Source organism: Bufo gargarizans, chromosome 2 (genome assembly GCF_014858855.1).
Source record: "Bufo gargarizans isolate SCDJY-AF-19 chromosome 2, ASM1485885v1, whole genome shotgun sequence".
In the NCBI taxonomy this organism is placed as follows: Eukaryota; Metazoa; Chordata; class Amphibia; order Anura; family Bufonidae; genus Bufo; species Bufo gargarizans.
The window spans coordinates 191,185,400-191,210,523 of NC_058081.1; the positions used below are offsets into that span (position 1 = coordinate 191,185,400).

Genomic DNA, 25,124 nt, shown 5'->3' on the forward strand with positions numbered 1-25,124 from the left:
ACTAACCTGTCCATGGTTCTGTCGTTGCTCCTTTCCCGGTCTCTTCCGGTCATCACAGGACTAGGAATCGGCTTGGTCCGGAGACCTCTCCGATCAATCACAGGCACCTGCAGTCACAGTGGCTTGAATGGCAGATCAATGCCATCACATAGAGCTCAAGCTGCTGTGCCTATGATTGGCTGCGGTGGTCACAGGACCAGTCCGCTTCCTGGTCCTGCCATGACTGGAAGCAGCCAGAAACGGAATAGTGGCGGGACCTTGGACAGGTGAGTGTGGTTTGTTCAGGGGCGCAGTTTAGAACCCCAGGAGTTGTCGACTCCAAGGCCCGGCACCCCTTTAAATGATTCTAGCTGACAAGAGGTTAAGTATTGTGTTATCTAACAGAAAAATATATGAGGTCATTTATTAAGGCCGGCGTTTTAGATGCCAGTTTTAATACGCTTTGCGAGGCGCCACAGTGTCGCGTCCACTACAAGCCTAAATCTACGCCAGCACCGTTGTGGACGTAGATCTAGATCATTTTCTACACCTAAAACAGGCGTAGAAAATGAGAAATGAGAAGGAGCTGGCCCCCGCTCATGCAGGTAGTAAAAAAGGGAGCCAGCCCATCTCATTTATCATTTTCTACGCCTGTTTTAGGTGTAGAAAATTATCTAGATCTACGCCAGCAAGGGTGTGAGCGGGGAAAAGTCACCAATTTGGCTGCAAATCCCCATTGACCTGAGACAGAATCTGCGACAGATATGTGAAAAAAATTGGCGTATATCTAATAATAAATGGCCCCCATAATCTTCAGAAAACGCTTTAAAACTAAACTGTCTTAAAGGGGTATCCCACTGCTTTAACATACCAACTTAGCACGGTTCCGCTCCATAGACTCTATGAAACTGATGGAGTTGGTCAAGTGGATTACTCAGCTTCTCTTTGACATTCCCATACGGATGAATGTAGATGCATGCACTACTGCTGGTCCTTTCATACAGAGGGATACTGGGCCCTTGTTTCTCATAAATGGCGGTGTCAGCAGTCAGGCCCTGACCAGACACTTAAAATTAAGCTCTTGGGACAACCCCTTTAAATCTAGGCAATCAGTATATGAAACAGAGCAGAATTGTTCCCCATTGTATTTCTGAAATAACTGCAGGTTTATACGGATGCTACTTGCTAGCTGAAAGTGCCTGACCTGAGCCAACCTCTGCTGGACCTCGGCATCCCCAGGAGCCACTAAAGCTTGTTTCGCTTCCTGGATGAGCTTGGCTGACCCATCCATCACATCTCGGGCTGAATCCAACATGTCATTTGCAGCCTGTGGATCACTCGTTGAAGCTGCGACCCCTCGTGCTGCCTGTGCCAAGGTTTTCAGGGCCTGTGCAGTTTCCCTTGCAGCAACACCTAAACAGGACATTTTTATAAAATAGTTATAGCAGATGGCAAAGACGTTTGTCCGTGCAAAAATCAAGAAGTGTCATCAATTTACAATGAACCATGAAGAAGGAAATTAGTTACATATATGGCGAACATTAAGAACACATAAGACACCAACAGGTGATCCACAAGAATCTGTCACAGACTTTGTTCTTTTTAATATTTCCACAACAGGTGGCAGGTCACATAATTAGCAGATTTAAAGGGAACCTGTCACCGTGATTTTGTGTATAGAGCTGAGGACATGGGTTGCTAGATGGCTGTTAGCACATCCGCAATATTCATTCCCCATAGCTCTATGTGCTTTTATTGTGTAAAAAAAAACGATTTGATACATATGCAAATTAATCTGAGATGAGTCCTGTCCGTGAGATGAGTCAGGGACAGGACTCATCTCAGGTTAATTTCCATATGTATCATAACCAGTTTTTTTTTTACACAACAAAAGCACACAGAGCTATGGGGACTGGGTATTGCGGATGTGCTAGCGGCCATCTAGCAACCCATGTCCCCAGCTCTATACACAGAATCCCAGTGACAGGTTCCCTTTAAAGGGGTTGGCCCGGGCTTTTAATATTGATGACCTATCCTCAGAATAGGTCATCAATATCAAATTGACGGGGATCCGACACCCGTCACCCCCGCCCATCAGCTGTATATAGCAGCAGTGAACAGGAATACAAACGGGAGACAGCACGTGCACACTGCGTGCGCCTTGCCTTTATACAAGTGATCGTGGGGGTGCCGGGTGTCAGAACCCCGCCGACATAATATTGATGACCTATCCTGAGAATAGGTCATCAATATTAAAAGCCCGATCAATCGATTTAAGGCTGATAATGTAAAATTTTGCACCTAGCCATCAATATTCATGCACGTTATACAGTGTTGTCTATGATCCATGTGGAGAGCAGTTAATCACCCGCAGCTCCCGCACTGGCAGGCCGGACTCATCCATGCACTATAGAGACAAACATTTAACTGAATGGTTGTAACATATTAGTAGATTTTAGCATCCGCTGGGTGGGAAAGCAATGACTGTCGCCACCACTTGTGGTAATGGCATCTAAAAAGGGATAAAAAAAAAAACTAGAAGCATGTGCTTCCGGGTTAAGACCAGCATCCTCTTGCGGTGATCGGGGATGCCTGTCATTATTTCTAATAGACTGGGTCTCTGAAGAGACCCAGCGTACTAGAGCTGCAGTTCCATGTTGGCCAGCAGGTGGCAGGCCAACATAGGAGATGAGCAATTAGAGAATTACTATACTATGGGAGTATAGTAATATTCTCTATAAAAAAAACAAAGTAGTGGACATTGTAGCCTCCTGGAGGGGTTACAAAAAAAATTACAAATAAGTGAAGAAAAAATAAAGTAAATATATGAAAATTAAAAATTATAAACCTCATTTTATTTCATTGCTTCTCTTACCCCATCAAATTGAATAAAACGTGATAAAAAAAAAAAAAAAAAAAAAAAAAGCAGAAGGACCAGAGCAGTGGTGCAGAGAATGGCAGGGATAAAAGAAAATTTCACGTTCTGCCGAATAATTTCCCATAAAACAACACAATCTGGCCAGCTCCTGCTGCTCCACGTGCTGCCGGCAGACTGCACTGCATCTCATGGTGACAGGTCCTCTGAGTCAGCTAAAGCGATTTCCAAGAGGAAAGTAAGAACACACCTTTTTACGATAAAGTACGCAGATAAGTTAGCGATACCACTGCTGGCGGCACACCAAGAGGCACATTACACAGATCCCATTGTTCAGAAAGGAACTGAATTAATTGCATTGTGTTCCTATGGTGCGCGAGGACATCAGACCTGCGTTTCAAAAGCACACAGGCAGCAGAAACAAGACTATGATCCTGAAACACACGAGGTGAACAGGAGGTTAGATCCCTAGTAAATAATGTCAATTTACCCAGGCTGCCTCGTCTTATGGAGGCGAGGAGTCTCCATCATGACTAAGGATCCGCATCTATAGTGATCCGAAACCGGTCGATTTTCTGCATTGCTGTATGTCGGTTTTTATCTGCACGGGATTGAATAAAGCCTCAAGTATTTTTCAGTGAAGCTGGACCATCTTTCTTTCTTTTGGGATTCGTTGTGCGCCCAAGGTTCAGGGCGAGGTCCGGGCTCCTGGCTTTCTGTGGATGAGCGCGGCATTTTCCAGTGTTGCTCCTGAGAAGTCTCCTTTTATCGCCCACTTATGGGCAAGCATATATAGTTTAGTGCCGTTTCCCTGCTTATCTACACCATTTCTTCACACCCCCATTTTGGAGTAAGATCAGAAAGCCTTTCTGTCAGACAGCGCATTATTACACTATAGCTGGAAGATACAATATTGCCATTCTGTCCTCACCAGCCTTTCCTAGGTGTCTATGCTGCAAATAGCCCTTTATAGTCATTTATGTCATTGATCAGGCACGCTCATCTCCCACGCACGCAGTTACAAGACTGATGTGCTCTGACCAGAGGATTTAAGTCACTTGGAAAGAATAACTGAAAATGGGGAAAATAGATAAACTGTTAGTGAGGCCTCCTAAGGGATAGCAGAGGGAAAACTGCACTCATAAATGAGCCACTAACTTTTCTTGCTCAGAGTTGAATGACTTGGAAAAAACACAGAATTATACCATTTAAAGGGCATCTGGCAACTGCCCCACTCTCTGTACTTAGATGGACTTTAGGAGAAGTCAGGGGCAGGTGTGATCACATTTACACTGCCTGGTCCAGTCAATCAAAGTGCAGAGAACGTGGCAGTTGCAGAGAGGGAAGAGCCTCTAGATGTAACGGCAATGTCCCCATTGCTCCTAGAGGCTCATCTGAAAACTTCCTTTTTCTCAGCAGTGCGGGCACATAGAAACATGGGACCCAGCACAGATGTCTTTAGCTGCCAAGCGCACATGTAACAGGTCAGCCAGTGTCATAGGTACAAATCTGCTGACAGGTACCATTAACCCCATATTAAAGGGAACCTGTCACCAGGATTTGGGCTATAGAGCTGAGGACATGGGTTGCTAGATCGCTGCTAGCACATCCACAATACCCAGTCCCCATAGCTCGGTGTGCTTTTATTGTGTATTAAAACACGATTTGATACATATGCAAATTACCCTGAGATGAGTCCTGTATGTGAGATGAGTCAGGGACAGGACTCATCTCAGAGTAATTTGCATATGTATCAAATAATTTTTTTTACACAATAAAAGCACACAGAGCTACGGGGACTGATTATTGCGGATGTGCTAGCGGCCATCTAGCAACCCATGTCCTCAGATCTATACACAAAATCCCGGTGACAGGTTCCCTTTAACCACCTCCGGACCGCCTAACGCACATGTGCGTTCCGGAGGTGGCAGGCTGGCGCACAGTCACGCATATATGCGTCATCTCGCGAGACGCGAGATTTCCTGTGAGCGCGCGCACACAGGCGCGCGCGCGCTCACAGGAACGGAAGGTAAGCGAGTGGATCTCCAGCATGCCAGCGGCGATCGTTCGCTGGCAGGCTGGAGATCTGAATTTTTTAACCCCTAACAGGTATATTAGACGCTGTTTTCATAACAGCGTCTAATATACTTCCTACCTGGTCCTCTGGTGGTCCCTTTTGTTAGGATCGACCACCAGAGGACTCAGGTAGGTCAGTACAGTCGCACCAAACACCACACTACACTACACTACACCCCCCCCCCCCGTCACTTATTAACCCCTTATAAACCCCTGATCACCCATGATCACCCCATATAAACTCCCTGATCACCCCCCTGTCATTGATCACCGCCCTGTCATTGATCACCCCCCTGTCAGGCTCCGTTCAGACGTCCGTATGATTTTTACGGATCCACGGATACATGGATCGGATCCGCAAAAAGCATACGGACGTCTGAATGGAGCCTTACAGGGGGGTGATCAATGACAGGCGGGTGATCACCCATATACACTCCCTGATCACCCCCTGTCATTGATCACCCCCCTGTCATTGATCACTCCCCTGTAAGGCTCCATTCAGACGTCCGCATGATTTTTACGGATCCATGGATACATGGATCGGATCCGCAAAACACATGCGGACGTCTGAATGGAGCCTTACAGGGGGTGATCAATGACAGGCGGGTGATCACCCATATACACTCCCTGATCACCCCCCTGTCATTGATAACCCCCCTGTAAGGCTCCATTCAGACGTCCGCATGCGTTTTGTGGATCCGATCCATGTATCCATGGATCCGTAAAAAATCATGCGGATGTCTGAATGGAGCCTTACAGGGGGGGTGATCAGTGACAGGGGGGTGATCACCCTGATTACCCTGATCACCCCCTGTCATTGATAACCCCCCTGTAAGGCTCCATTCAGACGTCCGCATGTGTTTTGTGGATCCGATCCATGTATCCATGGATCCGTAAAAAATCATGCGGATGTCTGAATGGAGCCTTACAGGGGGGGTGATCAGTGACAGGGGGGTGATCACCCTGATTACCCTGATCACCCCCTGTCATTGATAACCCCCCTGTCATTGATCACCCCCCCCCCCCCCCCTGGTAAGGCTCCATTCAGACATTTTTTTGGGCACAAGTTAGCGGAAATTTTTTGTTTGTTTTTGTTTTTTCTTACTAAGTCTCATATTCCACTAACTTGTGTCAAAAAATAAAATCTCACATGGACGCACCATACCCCTCACGGAATCCAAATGCGTAAACATTTTTAGACATTTATATTCCAGACTTCTTCTCACGCTTTAGGGCCCCTAAAAAGCCAGGGCAGTATAAATACCCCACATGTGACCCCATTTCGGAAAGAAGACACCCCAAGGTATTCCGTGAGGGGCATATTGAGTCCATGAAAGATTGAAATTTTTGTCCTAAGTTAGCGGAAAGTGAGACTTTGTGAGAAAAAAACAAAAAAAAATCAATATCCGCTAACTTATGCAAAAAAATAAAAAATTCTAGGAACTCGCCATGCCCCTCATTGAATACCTTGGGGTGTCTTCTTTCCAAAGTGGGGTCACATGTGGGGTATTTATACTGCCCTGGCTTTTTAGGGGCCCGAAAGTGTGAGAAGAAGTCTGGGATCCAAATGTCTAAAAATGCCCTCCTAAAAGGAATTTGGGCCCCTTTGCGCATCTAGGCTGCAAAAAAGTGTCACACATGTGGTACCGCCGTACTCAGGAGAAGTTGGGGAATGTGTTTTGGGGTGTCATTTTACATATACCCATGCTGGGTGAGAAAAATATCTTGGTCAAATGCCAACTTTGTATAAAAAAATGGGAAAAGTTGTCTTTTGCCAAGATATTTCTCTCACCCAGCATGGGTATATGTAAAATGACCCCCCAAAACACATTGCCCAACTTCTCCTGAGTACGGCGATACCAGATGTGTGACACTTTTTTGATGCCAAGGTGGGCAAAGGGGCACATATTCCAAAGTGCACCTTTCGGATTTCATCGGTCATTTTTTTACAGATTTTGATTGCAAAGTACTTCTCACACATTTGGGCCCCTAAATTGCCAGGGCAGTATAACTACGCCACAAGTGACCCCATTTTGGAAAGAAGACACCCCAAGGTATTCCGTGAGGGGCATGGCGAGTTCCTAGAATTTTTTTTTTTTTGTCGCAAGTTAGTGGAATATGAGACTTTGTAAGGAAAAAAGAGAAAAAAAAATAAATCATTTTCCGCTAACTTGTGACAAAAAATAAAAAGTTCTATGAACTCACTATGCCCATCAGCGAATACCTTAGGGTGTCTACTTTCCGAAATGGGGTCATTTGTGGGGGTTTTCTACTGTTTGGGCATTGTAGAACCTCAGGAATCATGACAGGTGCTCAGAAAGTCAGAGCTGTTTCAAAAAGCGGAAATTCACATTTTTGTACCATAGTTTGTAAATGCTATAACTTTTACCCAAACCATTTTTTTTTTTGCCCAAACATTTTTTTTTATCAAAGACATGTAGAACAATAAATTTGGCGAAAAATGTATATATGGATGTCGTTTTTTTTGCAGAATTTTACAGCTGAAAGTGAAAAATGTCATTTTTCTGCAAAAAAATCGTTACATTTTGATTAATAACAAAAAAAGTAAAAATGTCAGCAGCAATAAAATACCACCAAATGAAAGCTCTATTAGTGAGAAGAAAAGGAGATAAAATTCATTTGGGTGGTAAGTTGCATGACCGAGCGATAAACGGTGAAAGTAGTGTAGTGCCGAAGTGTAAAAAGTGCTCTGGTCATGAAGGGGGTTTCACCTAGCGGGGCTGAAGTGGTTAAGCCAGGTTTGGCAGTGGCATGTTTTCATGATCTTTGGCCAACAGTCACAACTTTTTTTTTTTCCATTTACTTATCTTAATTTAATTTTTTTGCAGTAATTGCTGTATTTTTCAGTGTTACCATTTTAAGGTCCACAATACTGTTTATAACTTTTACTATCTTTTCTTTAAAGGGGTTATCCCATGGTTAATGTAAAAAAATAAAAATCAGACATCATATAGTACACGGCAAGCTCTATCTAACAAACCTAGACCCAGCCTTGTACCTCACATGGGTCCAGAGAGCTCTCCATTTATTTCTCAAATTGCTCTGCTAGATTTATTTCAGGCTGGACACTCAGGGGTGTGTCCTTTCTATTACAGCTTATTCTCCATCACAGCTCAGGGGGCGTGTCCATTCTTAGGGGGCGTTACCTTACTGCTGTAGCTCTGTCACAGAGTCTAACAATAGATCTAGCTGGTGGCAGCTGAAGGATAATACTGAGCAAAAGTCAAACAGCAGGTGGCACTATACATCTAGATTTTTTTGAATAACTAAGTGACTATACTACACATTTTATTCCATGCAATTACAAACATATTCTGATCCAGTTGCTGCTTTGAAAAACGTTGAATATTTTTGTGCAACAACCCATTTAAGCCAATATCTGCCATGGGAACCGATCATAAATCTTGCAAATATAAGTACAGAAATGGGCACCACAATAGAGCACTGTAAATGGAGATCTAGCCAGCGTGCCACAATATATACAAGTGTTGCTAAGCACATAGGTTTATAGTCAATGGGTGGTCCATAAGTGGTAAAGGGAGTCTATTACCTCCAGAATCAGTTTCAAAGTAACAAACACCATGTAGGGTGGGTGCCCTGAAACATAATCAAACTTTTCTTGTGAAAATCCGTTCTTTTAATGCTGAGAAGTGCGTCTGTTTACATTTATGCAAAAAAGGTTGTGAAATCGGGTCTGAAATCTCAGGAACTGTCAATCAAACGAGGGGAGCTGCTGGGCGGTCTCACTGGAAGAACTATGGCGCACCAAAAAAAGCAACTCCACCCATAATGTGTGGAAAGCTTTATTTTCATAAAAATAAAAAGAAGCATTTCTCAGGATAAGGGTCCATACACACGTGAATGTGAGTTCACCGGCACGCTCATAGAAAATGCCTATGCTTGTTTGCAATTGTGGACAAGAATAGGACATGTTCTATCCTTTTGCGGAACGGAAATGCAGATGCAGACAGCACATTCTGGCCCCATTGAAAATGAATGGGTCCGCACCTGTTCTGCAAAATTGCGGAACGGATGCAGACCCATGAATGGACCCTTAAAGAGGTGGATTTTCAAAGAAAGGTATGGTTATGTTTCACGGCACCTACCCTACATTGTGGTCTGCTTACTTTTTAACTGATTTCTATATTATAAAAGTTCTTTATATCTATACAGTTGTGCAATCTTGACAACTACACAACACTATTCAAGATCCATACTTGCTGTTAGTGAATGAAAACCTCCTCGTTTAGACCAAGGGATTACAAACCTAAGCTAATCTTGCTCATACAATTGGCAATCTGTGACTACCAGGGTAGGCTAGAGAGATCATGCTCCGCAATACAGTGTAGGACAAAGCTTTCTGATTCTGGAAAAATACTCTTATAAAATTCTCAAACAAGCCCACTAAAGGAGTCTTCCTGAAACTTGCACCCCAACCACCTGTCCCTACTGGTGCCGAAATGAATGGAGAGGTGGCTGCACATATGGGGCTCTCTCCAGTCTCTACTATGGGAGTTCCGAGAAGAGCTTGGCTGTTCTTAGATCTTCCATAGAAGTGAATAGAAAGAGCCCCATATGTGCAGCCGCAGTGAATGGAGAGAATTGTAATCGGCAAGCATGCTCTCTGATTCCTAGAGAAGTGAATAGAGAGAGCTGCACATCTCTTTACACATCTGGAGATAGGTGTGGGTCCCAGATGTGGATATGTCCTAAACGTTTAAGGTCTGAAGAAAGACTAAAATTGGTCACAGAAAAATAATAATGTGTGTCTGAAGAAAGACTAAAACTTAAGCCTGTATTACACTGCCCGATTTTTTGGCCGACTGCCCAATAAAAAAGCAAACGCTTGATCATCGAGCAATCCAAATCTTTTGACATGTTCAAAAATTATCGTTTGAAGGCGGCAGATTGTGGTGTCTAATAATCTGCTGCCAGCAAACCACTATAAAGCATAGCGATCACTTCTCCCCATGCTGTGGAGGACATTGCTGCATGTAGGGTTGCACCGGGTATCGAATTATCAATACCCAATCAATACTTTTGTACCGGTATCAATTCGTTACTGGGATTTGCCTTTTACCGATGCTACTGCGCAGCCTAGTATCACAGAACATGGCATGTGTGTGCTGCTCTCAGCGCGCGCCATGTTCCCTCAGCAGCACAGGGGAGAAGGAAGCAGTCTGTGCCGCTGCTGCTATTAAGAGGAGGAGGGGAGGGGCTGTGGCCACTGCGCCACCAATAAAAATAACTAACGTTTAATACAGATACAGGAGGAGCAGAATCACATAGCCGGCACCCGACTTATATGACAGGGAGCTGCGATTAGTGGCACCTGAGGGCTTAACTGCTGCTGATGGCAGCTCCCCGTCATAGAGGTTGGGTGACGGTTACGTAATTTTGCCGACGGCACCCGCCTCCTGTATCTGTATACGTTAGTTATTTTTATTGGTGGCGCTCTGCGCCCCCCCCCATCCACCCAGTATTAAAAACATTGGTGGCGCAGTGCGCCCCCCCAGTATTATAATCATTGGTGGCAGTGGCCACAGGGTCCCCTCCTCTCATTGGTGGTGCAGTGGCAGTTGTAATCGGAGCCCCAGCAGTGTAATTCTGGGGCTCCGATCAGTTACCATGGCAGCCAGGACGCTACTGAAGCCCTGACTGCCATGGTCAGCTCCCTGCTGCTGTGTGCACAGAGCAGCAGGAAGAGTGTGAAGTCCTATTCACCCTAATAGAGCTCTTATAGGGTGAACAGGACAAGGGTTGAAAAGATCCCAGGTTCTAGCCACTAGGGGGGGAAAAAGTTATTAAATAAAAAGTAAAAAAATATATATATTTTAAGTATAAATTACCACCTTTCCCAATTTTACATTTAAAATATATAAATAAACATATTACATATCACCACGTCCGAAAAGTCCAAACTATTAAAATCTGATGAACGCCATAACAGAAAAATAAATAAATAAAAACTGTGCGATTCGCTATTGTCCCCCCCAAAAATAGGATAGGACTGTTCAATTATGGGCTGGACGTTCCATGAAATGTGAAATGCACACAGCTTTTTTGGTGTTCTATTTTTTTCCGCGTGGTATCGAATATCGCAATACTTTTTTATGGTATCGAAATCGAATCAAAATTTTGGCATCGTGACAACCCTAGCTGCATGTAATAGCAGTGGTCTCCTCCACTAGAGAGCAGATGATTTCCGAGAGCGAACACTTCCCTCCTGACAACCGTCTGCCACATCGGGCTGTCTAATACAGCCTTTACATAGGACTGCCTCTATGGATGGATCTTAATGTCCTCAATCATGTAAGGTCAAAATCCGGACTGTAGGCAGTGAATGTAATAAAGAACATACAGTAACTATCCACTGACAACAGGCAGAGATCTTGAAATTGTGAGGAAGTTAAAAACAGTATAATAGCAATTTGCCTATCTTTTCATGATACCTGCAAAAAAAAAACTAAAAAAAAACTAAAAACAATGGCAAGCTGCACATTTAAAAGTAGAAATATATACATCCATCCATTTCATTGCTTATAATTAATAGATTTTTCGAAAATAAGAACATGTTCCTAAAACACAAGGGTTAATAAAGACACAAAGCTTCAATAAATTAAACGCAAATCACCTCCGCCCCTTAATCTATTCTACCCATCTTTATGAAGTGATAGTGTGCATGGAGCTGGCTCGACTATGGCGGAGTTCAGTTGTTCCTTGCCTTAAATGGACATTAAATGTGATTTTATGAGGCAATTGAGATCCACGAAATAAACTGCCAAATCTGTAATAGACTGATTCTATTCCTTAGATCCACTGTTACACAATGTAAATATTCAGCAGCGTGAGGGCTCGTGCACACGCCCGTATGTATTTTGCGGTCTGCCAAAAAAGGATTTGCCACAAATACGGATGACGTCCATGTGCATTTTTTATATTTTGCGGAATTGAACAGCCGGCCCCTAATAGGACAGTGCTCTCCTTGTCTGTAATGCGGACAATAACAGGACATGTATTTTATTACATTCGTGTGCATGAGCCCTGATTGTGAGGTTTAATTAGATTACAATAAGGGCTCAAGCACACAACAGGATTTTGCATCCGCATTCAATCGGCATCTTTTCAACATGGACCCATTCATTTCTCTGGGTGCTTAAAATAAATAAAAAATTATAAAAAAAGCCCACAGATGTCATCCTTGTTTTGTCCGCAATTAGACGACAATAGTTATTTCTAGTAATAGGAGTTAGAAAAAATGCGGACTGCACACAAAAGTTATACGCATTTTGTGGATCCATGGTTTGTGAAGCAAAATACAAACTTAGGCATGTGCAGGAGGCCTACAAAAGTACAGCCTTAGGGTCCATTCACACGTTTGCAAAATGGGTCCGCATCCGTTCCGCAATTTTGCGGAACAGGTGCGGACCCATTCATTTTCAATGGGGCCCGGAATGTGCTGTCCGTATCCGCACTTCCGGATCCACAAAAAAATAGAACATGTCCTATTCTTGTCCGCAATTGCGGACAAGAAAATTCATTTTCTATGAGAGTGCCGGCGATGTGCGGTCCGCAAAATGCGGAATGCACATTGCCGGCGTTCGTGTTTTGCGGATCCGCAAAACACATACGGACGCGTGAATGGACCCTTAGGGCTTATGCATGCGACGATTGGCTGTTTTGTGGTCCGCAAATTGCGGATATGCAAAACACTGATACTGGCAGTGTGCATTCTGCATTTTGCAGAATGGGAGAGCTGGCCCCTAATAGAATAGTCCTATCATTTTCCCATAGTGAGGAATGGCCATGCAGACACAGAATGCACATGGAGTCATTTCCGTTTTTTTGCGGCCCCATTGAAGTAAATCGTTCCGCGGAAAAAAATACGCTGATGTGTGTGAGCCTTTAGGCCCCTTTCACACGGGCGAGATTTCCGTGCGGGTGCGATGCGTGAGTTGAACGCATTGCACCCGCACTGAATCCTGACCCATTCATTTCTATGGGGCTGTGCACATGAGCGGTGATTTTCACGCAACACTTATGCGTTGCGTGAAAATCGCAGCATGTTCTATATTCTGCGTTTTTCACGTAACGCAGGTCCCATAGAAATGAATGGGGTTGCGTGAAAATCGCAAGCATCCGCAAGCAAGTGCGGATGCGGTGCGATTTCCACGCATGGGTTCTAGGTGACAGTCTATTCACTGTATTATTTTCCCTTATAACATGGTTATAAGGGAAAATAATAGCATTCTGACTACAGAATGCTTAGTATAATAGTGCTGGGAGGGTTAAAAAAAATAAAAAAGTTAACTCACCTTATCCCCATGATCGCCTAGTTCCCGGTCGGTCTCTTCTTTAGCTGTGACTAAAGGACCTGTGGTGATGTCAGATCACATGCTCCATCACCATGGTGATGGACCATGTGATTGGAGCATGTGATCTGACATCACCAAAGGTCATTCAGCCCAAGCCCACAGCTAAAGAACAGACCGACCGGGAACTACACGATCATGGGGATAAGGTGAGTTAACGTTTTTATTATTTTTTTAACCCTTCCAGCGCTATTATACTAAGCATTCTGTATTCAGAATGCTATTATTTTCCCTTATAACCATGTTATAAGGGAAAATAATAGAATCTACAGAACATCAATCCCAAGCCCGAACTTCTTTGAAGAAGTTCGGGTTTGGGTACCAAACATGCGCGATTTTTCTCACGCGAGTGCAAAACGCATGACAATGTTTTGCACTCGCGCGGAAAAATCGCGGGTGTTTCCGCAACGCACCCGCACATTTTTCCGCAACGCCCGTGTGAAACCAGCCTTACTCAAGTAATGAAAGCTTTCCAGAATTCATACAATTATCAGAACAGATGACCTTTAAAAGCCAGTTACTTGGCTGGCGATTCATCTACAGCTGTAACTTTTCACATGAAATCAAGGTTATAAATAATTTTACAACCACACCCAACCATGCTCAAATCCTGCCTGATGTGTAATGTGGACAATGCAGTTGCCTAGCGTGATGTCAAATAACTAGAAAAGTTTAACAGGACTGGGAAGAAAACGGCATTGATCGCAGATCCTCAACATTCTCACATTTATAGCAAATCACTCACTGACCCTTGGAAATGAAAATTGGCTTCTTGTTTAAATTAAGTTTTTATGTTAAATATAGTTTTAAAGATTTTTTGTTGAAATTAGATTTAATTTTCATGTAACACACACATTTATAAAATATCCTAAAGCTTTTTAAATCACAATAGACTCCAATTATCTGCTTATCTGTCATTCTAATCCTGCCTGTAATGATATCACCTCTGTGTACAGATAAGGCTATCACATCTGCGCTTTCCCTTTCCACTATTGAGATCAGTCATAGGATTCGTCAATAGCGGGGGGAACGCTTCAGTTTTGTCCCCATTCATTGTCAATGGGGACAAAACTGAACTGAAGAGAACGGAATGCTCCAAAATGCATTCCGTTCCATTTCATTGTGGTCCCATGATGCACACAAAAGCGCAGCAAGCAGAGTTTGAGTGCGTCCTGTGATGTGGAGCAAGACTGATCCGTCATGACTCACAATGTAAGTCAATCGTGACGGATCCATTTTCTCTGACACAAAAGAAAACGGATCCATCCACCATTGACTTACGATGGTTTTAGAGACGGATCAGTCTTGGCCATTTTAGAGATAATACAACCGGATCCATTCATAACGGATGCAAACGGTAGTATTACCATGATGGAAGCGTTTTTCCTGATCTATGACGAATCCAGCAAAAACACAAATGCGAAAGTAGCCTAAGACAGGATCCACTATTCACAATAGATGATTGTCACAGCTTATCCAGCACTGCCATATGCAACCGGAAAGAGTGCTGACCTCGTTAAAGGGAACCTGTCATGTGGATATTTGATTATAATCTAACTAATTATATACAATCATTAACTACTAAAAAGTGCCTTAGATATATTATAGATATATAATATACACACAAAGATGCCGCATGCTAATGAGCTGATTTGAGTCCAGCATGATGTCAGTGAGTCCAGCGTTTATTTAATTAACAGCTATAGCCACTCCCCTGCCCACCTGCTGCTGATTCATATGGAAAATAACTGTCAATCAGCAGCAGGTGGGCGGGGAGAGTCAGGAGCTCATGAATATTCATGACTCATCATTATCAGCTGGAGCTTTTCAATATAAGATGATGGCAGATTGACTGGGTCAGTTAAAGAAAGTGATAAGTCACTTATTTATGTTGCCCTTAGTGAGGACACCATAAAACTGGTGACAGGTTCCCTTTAACTATAATGGGGTTCGGTGGAGATTTGGTAAAAAAAAAGCTGAGAATTGGCCGGACAGAAACCGCCGCAGCTTGTGTCCGCCCAATTCCCAGCATTCCCTGCCGGATAACAATGCTGCAGATGTAAAGCTAGCCTTAGCAATGTTCAGTGTTGCTAAGAAGACACGTTACTCCCTGTTTTCTAGTACACAGAAACTCATTTCCCTAGCAAAGAACATTACAGAAATGGTTAACACCCCTGTCCCTACATTATAGTAAGAATAAACTAAAACAACAGCTACAATTGAAGTTCTTCACCCTTGAGGGGCCTTCTCGCTCAGAGGGTAAGGAGATGTTTGGGGGCCCTTCACCTTTGTGTGACTCACATAGCAGTTTAACTTTAGGGTAAAGAACGGACAATCTTGGTAGGAAAAAGACAAAAAAGGTTTTACTGAAACTTGCACTACAAAGCTAATAATAAAACAACATTAAAGCTAATAATAAAGTCATTTCAAAGCAGGTTATAAAATCAAATCACCACTCAGAAAAGAGGACATAATATTCACATGTTAACTGAACATGGAATATAAGACCTACTGGTTTAGGAACCTCTGATATAAATTGGATTGCAGTATCCTTCTACTGGCGCGCGTATCTACAAGGAGCGCAGCTCCCTTTTCCTTATGATAAATGATATCATTAGAATTATTGAATAAAAGCAATGACAGTAAATTTAACCCGAGTAACCTACCGGTGTAATGTTCATTCCCCTGAGCCGCACAGGTCAGCAGCTGAGCCATGGAGGAGCCCACCGTCTTAGATGTGCTGCCAAGGTCCTGGGCACACTTCTCCAACTGCAGAGAACACAAGAGCTTTTATATGGAGTACATTAACAATAAGAATGTATCAATCAGGATCTACCAAAAGCAAGATCCGTCACCACTCCTGACTTGTCTAGTTGAGCAAATACGTGCATTCCTCACATACGCATCTTTCCTTATAACTCTGTGCCGTGCCGTTTCCCCGTTATTCCTCATAGACATGTATGAATACCACTCCCTTGGTTAAGCTGGTGTGTCCTTATACAGTATGAGAACTGATTGAGCAGTGTGACACCCACTTGTCAATGTAATCATATTCTTAGTAGGAATAACAGAGGAACAGCACATCACAGACCTATAAAAAAATGATGTTCCAGATTCGGTATTTCATGGGTGGACACAAGGTATTTACTAAAATAGACACATGAGGAGAGTTGACAGCTGCTCATACATACACTTTCATATATATACTTGGCCTCATTTATCAAAAGTGTCTAAAAGGAAAACTGTCTAAGTTGCGCCTACAACAACCAATCAGAGCTCACCTTTTATTTCTCGCATCATCCATGCGGACACAAAAATCCTTGTTTGGCGGCAGCAGATTGCGCTGTGTAATCACGCTCTGCTGTGGGCAAACAACGAGTCTGTCTCCCCATACTGTGGAGGAGATCACTGCAAGTAAATGGTGCAGTCTCCTTCACTGACGAGCAAGCGATTGCCAGAAAGGAAGCTTCCTTTCCGACAATCACCTGCTGTATCGTCCCATCTAAAGGGACCTTTGCAAAAGAGACTGACCAGTAAATGGCAGCTGTAACTGGGGCGGACCAGGCCTGTAAACGTATTATTACATAATCCGATATTCCATAGGTAGCGCCAATTATGGCTGTCTGCCATACAAACTGTACAGAATCCTCTACAACCTAAACACTGCACTAAGTATGTAATAAAATTAGCTAAACTTGGGGCAGGTCATAGGTGTGTATATACCTCACCATGGCATAATGCATCAGAGAAAGTTATGACCCCACAAGACTGGGAACTTAGAAGGGTATTCGTTACCGTCTCCCCTGGAAGGGGTTTCAGTTGCCCATCTGTAGCCGCCATCTTTGCATCCTGCAATTCATTCTTAAGCGTCTGGACAGAATTCAGGGCAGAATCAATTTCCATAGGGCCACAAGCTTCATGAGCCTGAATAATAGGGTAATAAAGAAAAAGTTAAAGGGGGTTGTGCCACAAAAAATGTTGTACAGTTTTCAAACCAGCCCCTGGATCTGAATGCTTTCCTAATTGCATGCAGTTAAAAATTTAGCATAGCCACTGAGTTATTCAATGAAATCTGTATAGCACCACATGGTTGTTACTTTCCTAGTTTCAGTGTCCACCTGTGAGGTGGACATACATGCTCAGTTCCATCCTTCAACTGCCATCCGATGCAGCAGAAAGGACATGCCCACTGAGCCGCCAGCTTAAAATAAATCTGGCAGAACAACAGGAGCAATGAATGGGGAGATCTCTGGATCCATGTCAGGTACAGTTCTGGTTATAGATTTGTTAGAAAGAGATTGGGATGTACTATATTCATTTTTTACATTAATGATGGGATAACCCCTTTACCTCATTAGTCGTCTTCTACCACTATCAGCACATAAACCTATGTAACTCACCTTCTGCGTAGCTGTACGTAGTTCAGCCAAACTGGTAGCGAGGTTCTTGGCGCATTGACCTAGCTGCATGGCAGCGGCTTGATCTGTCACAGTGGGTACAGCAGCTTTGGCAGAAGCAACCATCCTACTTCCAGGCTGTATTCAAGAGAAGGGTGATTATTACTGGGACTCACAGTTCAGACAGAAACCCGTCTGTGGGTATAATATTATGACAGGTGGTATATATAATTAACAGCAGTCACAGACTACCACCCCTAAAACATAGCCTTTATTATATATATTATATATTAAAAATAACCCTAGTGATAAAGAAAATAATGAAAAAAAATATATTGATTTAACCACTTCCCATCTGGGCCATTTGCCCCCTTCCTGACCAGGCCTAATTTTGCAAAACTGACCTATCTCACTTTATGTGGTAATAGCTTTGGAACGCCTTTATTTATCCAAGTCATTCAGAGATTGTTTTCTCGTGACACATTGTACTTCATGATAGTCATAAATTTGAGTCAATATATTTCACCTTTATTTATGAAAAAATCCCAAATTTACCCAAAATTTTGAAAAATTTGCAATTTTCTAAATCTCAATTCCTCTGCTTTTTAAATAGAAAGTGATACCTCATAAAATATTTATTACTTAACATTCCCCATATGTCTACTTTATGTTGGCATCATTTTGGAAATGTCATTTTATTTTTTTAGGACGTTAGAAGGCTTAGAAGTTTAGAAGCAATTCTTCACATTTTTAAGAAAATTGCCAAAACCCACTTTTTAAGGACCAGTTCAGGTCTGAAGTCACTTTGTGGGGCCTACATAGTGGATACCCCCATAAATGACCCCATTGTAGAAACTACACCCCTCAAGTTACTTAAAACCGATTTTACAAACTTTGTTAACCCTTTAGGCGTTCCACAAGAATTAAAGGAAAATGGAGATCAAATTTTTAAATTTCACTTTTTTGGAATATTTTCCATTTTAATCCAATTTCTTCTTTAACACATCGATGGTTAACAGCCAACCAAAACTCAATATTTATTACCTAGATTCTGCGGTTTACAGAAACACCCCACATGTGGTCATAAACTGCTGTATGGGCACACGGCAGGGCACAGAAGAAAAGGAACTCCACATGGCTTTTAGATGCCATGTCCCATTTGAAGCCCCCTTGATGCACCCTTACAGTAGAAACTCCCAAAAAGTGACCCCATTTTGGAAACTAGGTAATAAGGTGCCAGTTTTATTGGTACTATTTTTGGGTACATATGATTTTTTTATCATTAATTATAACACTTTATGGGGCAAGGTGACCAAAAAATTTGTTGTTTTAGCACAGTTTTTATTTATTTATTTTTACAGCGTTCACTTGAGGGGTTCAGTCAAGTGACATTTTTATAGAGCAGATTGTTATGGACGTGGCGATACCCAATATGTATACTTTTTCTTATTTATTAAAGTTTTACCCAATAATAGCCTTTTTGAAACAAAAAAATATGTTTTAATGTGTCCATGTTCTGAGAGCTATAGTTTTTTTTATTTTTTGAGAGATTTTCTTATGTAGGGGCTTATTTTTTGCAGGATGAGGTGACTGTTTTATTGGTACCATTTTGTGGGACATACGCCTTTTTGATCACTTGGTGTTGCACTTTTTGTGATGTAAGGTGACAAAAATGGCTTTTTTTGACAGTTATTTATTTTTATTTTTTATGGTGTTTATTGGACTGGGTCGATTATGTGATATATTTATAGAGCCGACTGTCACGGACGCGGCAATACCAAATATGTCTATTTTATTTTTTCTATTTTTTTATTATTTTTTTTATTCCTTACTTGGGGAATTTTTTTTTTTTACATTTTATTTTTATTTTTTTTATTTTACACTTTGCGTCCCCCATAAGGTCATACAAGACCTCTGGGGGACATTTAACTTGACATAGTAGCCCCAGTTACAGGAGAAATGCACCCCCCAGAGAGGCTGTACAGCAGTATACTTTGCTGTACAGCCTCATTGCAGGGCTGATCGAGGTCTCTGGAGACCTGACAGCTCCTGCACTCACCCGGCTCAGACAGTCACATGTCCTGGAGATCGTGCTGATTGGAGTGAAAACAGCTGCTGGGTGAGTGTAAATGTTCCGATCTCCCTCTCCTGCCAGCACTAATGAGAGGGAGACAGTACAAGCCTTTCTGAGCGCTGTAACTGCAGATTACAGCGCTCACAACACATGCTCTGGAGACAATGCTGCTGATTTGTCTCCAGTGTAAACAGCTGCTGGGGGATCGCTGCTGGAGTATGAATGTACCGATCTCCCTCTCCTGCCAGCGCTACAGAGAGGGAGACGGTGCAAGCATTTCAGAGCGCTGTAACTGGAAATTACAGCGCTCACATGCCCTGGAGACCATGCTGATCGGTCTCCAGGGCTTACAGTTAAGAATTACGATCGCGATGCCTAGTTTAAATACCGATCTCCCTCTCTGACTGGCAGTAATAAGAGGGAGATGGTAGATGCATTTGTGATCGCTCTGACTGCTTGTCAGAGCGCTCAAAAGCCCGGAGACCAGCAAAAAAGGTCTCAGGGTAAAGCTCCATGTTCTTGGCTGTCAGGAGGGAGCTTAGTCACAGAGTTTCTATGTACAGGAGCAGAGCACAGGGGGGAAAGCTGCAGGACGTTTTAAAACGTGCTGTCAGAAATAGAGATCCACCTCCTGGACGTTTATAGTCAATGGGCAGACGGGAGGTGGTTAAAGGATAACTGTCACACTTAGACCCTAATTTCAATTTTCATATATGTAGTTACTAATAACATGATATTCCAGAATCAGTTACTATTAGACTGACTTACCCCATATTTAATAAGATTCAGCCCTTAGCAACCAGTCTGCATAAAACTGCAATCTCACTCTTCAGTTAAGATGGCCGCCACTGCCCTCACCCTGAGGCTAATCCCGCCTGCCCTCACTAGCCAGTAACAATAGCCCCCCAAAAGTGTCAGTAACCACAGCCCTCCCCCTAAAGGGTTAATCTCCTGCAGCACAAAGGGGTCCTCTTACCACATGTTGCTTTCATTTATACACTGAGCAGATGGCAGATCTCCCTTCCCTGGTCTGCGCTGCTTCAACTCTGCATTGTCCCAGTCTGCTGAGTGAGGGAGTGTCTGCCAAGCGCAGGGACAGGGAGAAGTGCACACAGCCCAGGCACTGTTATCAGCTGCTGGGGAGGACCTGGCTTTAATCATTTACTTACAGTCCCTGGCTGTCAGTAATGCGAGCCTGCACGCTGCCTGCTCTGTCCTTCAACACATAGACGGACCATGCCTAGCAACCCTATTTTAAGCACAGGTAAAAATAGGCAGTACAGGGAACTAAACTTCGGAATTAAGGGGTAATTGAATACACAGTGAAAAGTTGAAATAGGGCCACCAAGGTGATATTAATCACCACAATCCAATACTCAAAAAAATAATAATATGACAGTTATACTTTAAATGAATCAATTCTCTGCACTTAGGGACACGGATATACAGGTGCGGGCCAAATATAATATCCTATGGTCTCTGGCCCTCAAACTGGCCCTAACTCTATATTGCCCTACCTAAGAACGGAATGGCCGCCCCGATAGGGCGATCCCGTATCAGGAACCTCCTGAGCGCCCTAGGATGGCCCTGAATAGGGGAAAAGCTAACAGCTAGTATATGCTAACAGAAAAAATGTCACTACCACGATTAGTAGCTCAATATACTCTCAAAAAAAAATTAAAAAATTATACGCAGAAAATAATTGATGAAATAAATAAGAATCAAAGTTTGTATATCACTACCGTAAACCGATCCTGATTATAGATAGCTGTAAAAGTGATATTATAGCAAAAACAGGCCGGATGATACTGTTGTACAGGAGCCATGCCCCCCGATATATATATATCAATCACGAGGTGGACAGCAGTATATGAAAATCACAGTCACCTAAACATGAATTAGGCGCTGTATACAGTGGTATACGGGAGAGCTGGTGGAGTTAAGTTGCATAACACAGATAACGCTTTGCTGCAGGGGCCCAGTGTAAAAATACACAATCATAGAAGTGTGACACAGTTCCCTGTAAGTGGATGAGGCACTGCATATAGTGGTCCTGGGTCACAATGGCAGAGGGTCGCCTGGCGTCCGTGGTGCAGAGCTCGGATATAGAATAAAGGCTTGATTCAGGGGTGATTATCACTGGGGTCATTTCTATATTGCATCATTTATAAGAAAATCTTGTTTGAAACATTGTAAATGTGATTTAAACAGACAACTCCATTAGTCATTTATACCAGAAGTATCATGGGACTGAATATCAGATGACTAGTTACAAACTGGAGTTTTAGTGTGTAATGGCACTATTACATCTGCATGTGGAGCCACAGGTACCGCACTGCGATAACTGGCGGGCCGCACATGAACTAGGCACTGGAAACAAAGGTGCGGCCCACCAATTAGCAGTGACTGCAAGGCACACATATAAGGGTACGATCACTCGTTCTGGTGTGTCCTGGTCATGCAGCGGTTAGGGAATATTTATAATTATGCATCTAGTGTGCGTTGTTTTTGTCCAGGAACATTTACGGACTGTTTTGAACTATTGAGAAGTTTCATGGTTCTTTAGCTTTCTGATTAAAGGGGTTCTCCGGGCTCTCCTACATTGATGACCTATGCTCAGGATAGGTCATTAATATCAGATCAGCGGGGGCAGACTTCCGGGACCCCCGCCAGGTCTATCTCAGAAACCTATTTTCCTATTGACTTCCATAGGGAAATGAGATGTTGCGGTTCCTAACCTCATCATGACCGTGTCATGTGGTTGTACCCTAATGGTGCTCAGACTGATAAAACATGCGTTTCAGGATCTCTCCTTTGTTTATTCACCTGGACCACCACAAAAATTCTCATGTCTTGTTACAATCTTGGTTCCTTTCAGATCGTGTGGAAGTAGTGTGGGCCCAGATTTACATGCGGATTTGGTGCGGATTCTCCGGTCGCCATTAAAGTGAATGGAGAAAATCCAGACAGGAAAAATCAAATAAATGGACATGCTGCGGATTTTAAAATCGACACCGAATGTCAAAATCCGCGCTGAAAAAATCTGCATCGTGTGCACTGAGAATTTCAAATTCTCATAGAATATAATGTACATGACCTACTGTGCGGATTTCCCGCACGCAATCCTGATCGTGTGCTGGACCTGTTCCCAAAAAAGTAAGCAAACTGGAAGCAAGGCACATATAGAAACAATGTGGTGTTTTTGGACTGTGCGACCTGTGATTTGTTAAAAAAATTCAACCAGAGGTGTGTCAGCGGGAGAATGTAAAAAAAACCTTTAATTCACTTTGCCTTGCTAACATATATACTGTATACTGGATTATCACATCCAGACCAGTATATGACTACCTACGTTAGGCATAGGATGAGGATGAAGACTTGGTTTCCACACAGTGACCTTCTGACGATAGTCCTCTGTGCAGGCCGTAATTAAACAAAACGGCAGAATTTTGATAGAATTTCTCAGCATGTCAAGTAAAGCACATATTAAACATGCAGCATTTTGTACTTGCCAAGAAACTGCAGCAAGCCGTGTGGTTTCATTGCACTGGCCACCCTGCAGCACCTACCTGGGAACCCAGCCTACACCAATGCCCAAAAAAGTTCTCTCACCTGCAGAAAGTTCTGGCTGGAAACAATAAGAGCCAGTTGGGCACTCAGATCCTCGGCCTGAGCTTGACTGCCTCTCACACCTTGTACCAGCTGGGGAATATGGTCGGCCACAGCCTGCAGAAGCAAAGGAGATGCATATCACTCTCCACACTAAGCACTCCGTATGGTCTGTGCATAACATAATACAATAGGATGGCGGTACTGCAGTGCACAATGATCTCTCTGGTACCTTGCAGCTCTGGACCAGCTGCTGATGAGCTGCCATGTTCTTGTTCGAGACCGATGCATTCTGTGACGCTGCAATAGTCTGGGTAGCAGCTGCAGCGGCCTGTTTTGCGGCAGCCTGTTAAAATTTAAGAGAAAGTGAATGAGACACAAAAGGACAAAATGAGCAGTGATCAAAGGAGAATTAAATGATCAAATGGAGCATAGAGGAAAGGTTATAGCCATTGCACAAGCAAATTCCTCTGGCATCAAAATATGCGGCTCTAATTTCATTTGCTATGGTGCGGGACACAACGCAGAGTCTGTCGGAGACGTTTCCTCCTATTAGAAAGCTGAAGTCAAAGAGGTTGTGACTCTCAATTACGCTCTTATCTTGTAACAGGACTCTAAAATACAACTATAGAAAAGATTGAGCAGAACGTTAATGTAAACAGAAAAATGGTCATTAAAGGGATTCTCTCATCTGAGACAATGAGGGCATATCGCTTAGATATGCCCCCATTGTCTGAGACGAGAGCGGGGAAGGTGGTGACTGGAGGACCGGGTCGCATAGACCGGCCGCATAGAAATTAATGGATGGCGGCTGCGCAGGCGCCCTCCACAACTTTCACGGCTCCGTTCTCAATGTTGGTGCGTCAATGGTCTGAGATGGGAAAACCTCTTTAATCGGAATACTGGATGTGGGGAATTGCAGACATACTGTGCTTGTTGCAGAGGGCAATCCTAAAGGGGGGGTATAGACAAAGTTGTCTGGAAGCACAAAATCCATTTAAAACATTTACTGTCTCAATGTCATCCTCTAATTCACTAATGTTAAATTTGAACACTGCAGGAGACTGTAGTTTACGGGCAATTTAAAGTCCTTGCGTGTTATGGAAAATCAAGTTTAAGAAGGAGTCACTCAGCATTTCATTTTATCACTTTGTGAAAAGTCATGTTTTCTACTCTTGAACATTATTTCTATATAGCCATTCACCTCAAGCCTGTTAACAATCTTCTTCTTGATGGCGTTCTGGGCCGCTGCATTGGTAGCCACCCTCAGACCCTCTGCCGCTTCCCTAAGCCGCTGTTGCTGATCTTCATTTTCAGGGTTGGCGGCAGCTCCCTGAAAGCAATATGGAACTCATTAACTCTAGTTATACATTAATAGATATCTAACACTGGCAGCAATCATAACTCAGTTAAATGGGTCGTGCCACAAAAAAAAATTCAACATTTTTTTAACTGAATACTTTTCTAACTGCATGTAATTAAAAATGTTGTATAGCCACTGAGCTAGTCAATAAAATGTGTCTCTGTAGCGCCACCTGCTGGTTAATTTCCTTATTTCTTGTCCACCTCACTGAGGTGGTCCCATGCACTCAGGTTAAATCTTTAACTGCCACCAGCCATATATCTTCTATTAGTTGTGACAGTTACAGGGGAAAAACGACAGCAGAAAGGACATGCCCCCCTGAGAAAAGACGCACTCCCTGAGCTGCCAGCTTGAAATA

The 25,124-nt window shown here is 43.1% G+C and overlaps 1 protein-coding gene across 2 annotated transcripts in view; it reads right to left on the bottom strand.

The window, feature by feature from the left end:
- TLN2 (talin 2) overlaps positions 1-25,124 on the bottom strand; it is a 210,054-nt gene that overhangs the window by 51,218 nt on the left and 133,712 nt on the right. For both annotated transcript variants that reach the window (XM_044279820.1, XM_044279819.1), the window contains exons 22-28: positions 24,608-24,736; positions 23,636-23,749; positions 23,407-23,520; positions 17,724-17,858; positions 17,119-17,247; positions 15,990-16,092; positions 1,184-1,392 (exon numbers count right to left, since the gene is read on the bottom strand). In XM_044279820.1, coding sequence (XP_044135755.1) covers positions 1,184-1,392; positions 15,990-16,092; positions 17,119-17,247; positions 17,724-17,858; positions 23,407-23,520; positions 23,636-23,749; positions 24,608-24,736 — 933 coding nt within the window. The remainder of the gene's footprint in view (positions 1-1,183; positions 1,393-15,989; positions 16,093-17,118; positions 17,248-17,723; positions 17,859-23,406; positions 23,521-23,635; positions 23,750-24,607; positions 24,737-25,124) is intronic.